Source organism: Argentina silus, assembly GCF_951799395.1.
Source record: "Argentina silus genome assembly, chromosome: 20".
NCBI classification, from domain to species: domain Eukaryota; kingdom Metazoa; phylum Chordata; class Actinopteri; order Argentiniformes; family Argentinidae; genus Argentina; species Argentina silus.
In genome coordinates, this window is record NC_139674.1 from 14,632,375 (window position 1) to 14,637,374 (window position 5,000).

General features: G+C 46.7%; 3 protein-coding genes across 6 annotated transcripts in view; 1 reads left to right on the plus strand and 2 right to left on the minus strand.

The window, feature by feature from the left end:
* LOC310820453 (thioredoxin reductase 1, cytoplasmic-like) overlaps nucleotides 1–1,049 on the minus strand; it is a 6,269-nt gene extending 5,220 nt beyond the window's left edge. The window contains exons 1-2 of the mRNA XM_083692074.1: nucleotides 999–1,049; nucleotides 215–358 (exon numbers count right to left, since the gene is read on the minus strand). Coding sequence (XP_083548200.1) covers nucleotides 215–301 — 87 coding nt within the window. The 5' untranslated portion in view covers nucleotides 302–358; nucleotides 999–1,049. The remainder of the gene's footprint in view (nucleotides 1–214; nucleotides 359–998) is intronic.
* Nucleotides 1,050–1,512: 463 nt separating this feature from the next.
* On the plus strand, nucleotides 1,513–4,457 carry LOC310820458 (nuclear transcription factor Y subunit beta-like). 4 transcript variants are annotated; one of them, XM_083692080.1, is made up of 7 exons: nucleotides 1,513–1,621; nucleotides 2,297–2,390; nucleotides 2,527–2,654; nucleotides 2,847–3,044; nucleotides 3,165–3,243; nucleotides 3,448–3,527; nucleotides 3,928–4,457. In XM_083692080.1, exons 2-7 carry the CDS (start codon nucleotides 2,297–2,299, stop codon nucleotides 3,958–3,960), a joined length of 612 nt encoding a protein of 203 aa, XP_083548206.1. In that variant the 5' UTR covers nucleotides 1,513–1,621; the 3' UTR covers nucleotides 3,961–4,457. The 4 variants fall into 4 exon arrangements, with proteins under 4 accessions (XP_083548206.1, XP_083548208.1, XP_083548207.1 ...); XM_083692082.1 differs by having other exon boundaries at nucleotides 1,535–1,596; XM_083692081.1 differs by lacking the exon at nucleotides 1,513–1,621 and adding an exon at nucleotides 1,682–2,000.
* Nucleotides 4,458–4,874: 417 nt separating this feature from the next.
* The window catches only part of LOC310820331 (histidine ammonia-lyase-like), a gene marked incomplete at both ends in the record, with an annotated part of 9,690 nt that continues 9,564 nt past the window's right edge, over nucleotides 4,875–5,000 (minus strand). The window contains one exon of the mRNA XM_083691914.1: nucleotides 4,875–4,955. Coding sequence (XP_083548040.1) covers nucleotides 4,875–4,955 — 81 coding nt within the window. The remainder of the gene's footprint in view (nucleotides 4,956–5,000) is intronic.

The following is a 5,000-nucleotide window of genomic DNA, read 5'->3' on the forward strand; positions in this document are numbered from 1 at the left end:
AGCCGAGAGGGAGAAGGAGAGAGGGATCTGAACATTTATGCCATTTAGCTGACGCAAAACTAAAACTGAAATAAAGACACTGAGGGAGAATTGTGAGAGAAAGCAAGATGGATACAGCAACACGAGGGTGGAGGAGAGGAGGAGAGAGAGAGAAGCAGCAGGAAAAGAGAGAAAAAGAGGAGAGAATAGCAGATGTTGTTGAGTTGAGACCCACCTTGGCCACAGCCAGACCTCCGGCCCCCCCTCCGATGACTAGCAGGTTGTAGTCATACTGCCCTGAGGACGGCCTAGTCTCAGTCATGACTCAACGCAGCACGAGGGAACAACCTCTGGATGGGAAGGCTACCTTTCCTTAGGCCTGGGAAGGGAGACAGGCAGCCAGCAGAGAGAGAGAATGAGAGAGACCTTTCACACACAGACTGAAGCCAAAGTAGATGTACGCTGTACACACTTTAAAGACACTCAACAACCTTCAGTCTTCCTCCGACTGGCAAACATACACACAGGACTGGACTTTGACACCTGTCCTTCCTGCCTCTGCCCTAACTAACCAGCCCAGACTGGAGTGGAGACAACACGGACCTAGGAGAGACAACACAGAGGAGGCACGGTGGGGTCATCAACCAAAGATCCACCCAACGACCAGATGTGCTCATTGGTCCGTTTCGGATATGTGAGGACTTCGTACAGTGTCATTGCGACATCTGGTGGCTAACGACTAAACTGCATGAAGCAATTAAAGCACATGTTGCAAAATGCTTTATCAATAAATGTCAGCTTTATTTGAGGAGGAATGGAGTTTGTACATTAATATGTCGGCCACAACGGCCATGATTCCCTAGTGAATGGCATGCAACAAGTTCCCCCATTATGAGTTCAAAAAACATTCACAGAAAAGTAGTCTATGCTCTTCTTGGTTAGATTTTCTCCGTTTAGGAGGAGGGAGGGTAAACTTATCGTTCGAATTTTCCCCATAGTTTGTCCAAAGTTTCACTTACTTTGACAGCATGCGCGAGCCCCTTTATATATACAGGCAGCCACTGTGTGGACGAGTGAGTCAGTGTGTACGCATGCGCAAGGGCGTTCATATAAGACATTATCAATGGATCAGTCAGACCGTATATCAGTGGTTCATCCTTTTTAAATTGATCTGTCTGTAATAAATCGCAAATGTGAGAATACGAACAAATAACAGTCCATTCATTCAAACGTGTCCAATACTGCATTGCACTGTTATAGTTTATAAATTGCAAGTCTTCAATGCTCTGAACAGTAAACAGAGCAGTTAAAAAAAGTATAACATTTTTCTAAGAAAAAGCTTTTATTGGATACAAAGTATATGAGCACGTATTTATTTGTATAACTGCAAGGGGTAGCGGGGTGTAGCTTTCCTGCAGAACATTTTCGTGTATTCGTGGCGTAGCTGCCTGGCGTCATCAGATCAGAAGGAGGGAGAGGCTTCGGTGGAACCGCCGCCTGGCGGCCGGCGCCGGTACCGCACCGTCGTTGGTAGTTGCTCTGAGGACGCGCAACTCCGCGCTGGGACTGGTTCTTTCGCAGCCATTTTCTGTCCAACCAAACGGCCGTTTTGAGAAGGTAACCAACCAGGGCTTCATTGCAGGTTTGTGTCTGGCTCCGGCCAATGATTGCTAACCGATTCCTCGTTAGCTCGAATGGAAATGTCCGTCTCTGCCTGATTTTATTTGTTGTCTGAGTGAATGAGGGGTTGATAGCAGGAAGTATCCGGCTACTGTTAGCTAGTAATAATTATGAACTTTCGAGTCGAGGGAGAGAGCCATGTCCCCTGCCTTGGTCTCCGCAACAAAGAACAGGCCGAAATGCGAGGCCGAGATATCTCTGTTGCATTTCTCTGTGGATGCTAGCAGATTCAGAGAGTGCTATCGGGATTTATGCAATGGATAATTTCTTTGCAATCTAATATGGTTTCGTTACGTTCGCACTAGCTGATCAGAAGGGATAGCTAAGCCGCCATCAGCGATGTGAGTGAGGATCAAATGGTAGCTAAACGATAGCTAGCTTTGTCCAAAAACACAGCAGTAGCACACCAGCTCCGCTATCTAAACGTGCACTAGCAGGAATCCACCAACCAGGAATATTAACGAGTAGAAATGTATTCAGCACGCCATGTAAATAGACAAACGGTGTGTTACTTAGCGGTGACACGCATCCATTATTTGTTTAGCGCCCACAAACCGAGAGATGATGCCATGTCTGCTAGGTAGCTACTGGCTAGCTACCTCTCCATCATTGCAATGTATGTCTTGTTTGTGTCCAGATGGAAGGAGACAATTCTACAACCGACGCCTCCCAGCTCGGCATGACTGGCGAATATATGGCAGGGAGTCACTATGTGCTGCAGACTCAAGATGGTAAGCCCTGCCAGGTGTGGTGCGTAGTGAATCAGGTTCTCCACACCAGTCATGACATCGCACTGTATTTGGTCAATACGTTTCAGTATATGCCAGTGCCTTCAATCTGTTACCTTGGTGGTCTTGTCTGTTCTAGATGATGGAGAGGAGAGTCTGAACGACCATGAGGATGGTATCAAAGAGAACTTCAGGGAGCAGGACATCTATCTTCCTATTGCCAATGTGGCTCGGATCATGAAGAACGCAGTACCACAGACAGGAAAGGTAACGTGTGTGTGTGTGTGTGTGTGTGTGTGTGTGTGTGTGTGTGTGTGTGTGTGTGTGTGTGTGTGTGTTGCTAATGCCAACCAGAAAAGTGCTGGAAAAAAATGTTATCTATTTTCCCTGCTTTCCTTATCCTCATTTCTCTCTCTCTCTCTCTCTCTCTCTCACACACACACACACACACACACACAGATAGCAAAGGATGCCAAGGAGTGTGTGCAGGAGTGCGTGAGCGAGTTCATCAGCTTCATCACCTCCGAGGCGAGCGAGCGCTGCCACCAGGAGAAAAGGAAGACCATCAACGGGGAGGACATCCTGTTCGCCATGTCCACGCTGGGCTTCGACATGTACGTGGAGCCCCTCAAACTGTACCTCCAGAAGTTCCGAGAGGTAGGCCCCGAGCTCCACGCCCGCATGGAACCCACGGCGCTCTTAACCGTTGTTAGTGTTTCACAACACACACTTCTGCTTTAACACTGTTGTTGTTGTGGTGGTGGCGGCGTTTCCTAGGCGATGAAGGGGGAGAAGGGCATCCCGGGCGTGTCGGTTGGAGAGGGCCTGGGGGAGGAGCTAACAGACGAGAGCTTCAGTGAGTGGACGCTCAGATGATATTCAAATACACAGAGCTTTATTTGCACAACACAATCTCTACCTGGCAAATCACTTGTGCATGTTATTTATCCTCTCTCTACTTAAATCAGAAAGATTGAAATTTTTCTCTTTTCTTGTCATGTTATCTCTGTGCATTACATGGTTCCGTACTAAATTCCTTCCCTCCCCCCTCTTGTTCTAGCGAGCCAACTGCCAGCTGGGATCATAACCGCGGACGGTCAGCAGCAGAACGTCATGGTGTACACCACCTCCTATCAACAGGTGAGGGCAGACCACCCTGAATAGGATCAATGTTGTCTGACTGAAGCATGTTGTCTGACTGAAACATGTTGTTTGTACTTTACTGTAATGATTTATTATGTCCTTATCTGGAAATCCTTAAACAATTTAATAGCAACAATGAACCACAACTTGAGATATGGTTATAATTTGAATGTATTTAGTCCCGTGGGTGAATAACATTGCCCAAATTGTCAACATTCCAGAGCGCAAAGGGGTGACTTGATTCACCAAAAATTCATGAATTGTGATGCTTCATTTTGTGGCCAATCAAAGTACTGTTGCTAGGGAGACACCACATAGAACACTTGGCACTCTAGCTGGTGAGTGTTCCGGAATTCTTTGGCAGTTGGTGAGTTAACTCCTCCTTCTCCTCCGCTAGATTCCTGGCGTGCAGCAGATTCAGTTCTCATGACGTGGCCTTGTTCCTGCCTTAAAAGTCACGGCAATGGGCCGCACCAATCCAGGCCTGGCGACCATAGGTTGACCTCTGACCCTGCCACAAGTCAATGGTCACCATCGGATGGACAGGTGGCCTAAGAGAGGGGGTGGAGTCTGTGGGTTGGGAAGGTGGCATCGACAGAACCCTGCTGTGTACATTTAAGTCTGTTCACTTGTAAATGTAGTTAATATCTGTCAGGTACTAAATGGTTTGGGTTTATCAAGGCTATTCTGACCTCATTATTTAGTCTGGTCTGTTTTTTTTGTTTTGTTTTTTTGTTTGTACATACATTGTTTGGAGTTTTATGCAAGTTTGCAAGAGGAAGGGGGTGGGTTGTATCTGCAGCTTGTTGTGTTTTAGTAGCCCTGAATGGCATGGTGAATCATGCAGCTATTTTGTAAATTGAGGGGAAACTAATACCATGTGCTTTAATGTGATGTTAATCCTTTGAATAAAAGTCAAAATGACCAGCTGGCCTCTGATGATTGTCTCTTTCGACGCTCACGAGCATCTGGCCAAGTACCATCATTACAATGCACATCACCTCCTTTTCATGTCCACAGAAGTCAACTAATTTTTTTAAATTATTTTTTTAATGTGTTTGCGCTCTTTATTGTCTCACAATCATACTTTAAATTCATAACAACAGTTTGTAACACCCCCTCCCTCCACCCCCTCACCCCCCATAAACTACCTCAAACCCCCTCTCTCCCCCCCATCATCTCCCATCTCTGTCTGCTCCCTACCCCCCTCACACACACACCCCGGTGTAGGCCCTCATCCTGTCCTTTCAGTTACACACTGTTGCATGTCATATGTTACCATCACACAATACTCTCACATGAGTCAGCTCATGGTTACAACTTCAGTCAGAAGTGTCTTAGCAATCACAGGGGTGGTTCAAGGAGTGGTTTCAATCCCATCCTCTCTCTGTATTGGTCCATGTATGGCCGAGCCGCCTCCCACACCTGGGGACAAACACAAAGCAGAGTGTCTGATGGCTGATTCATTCA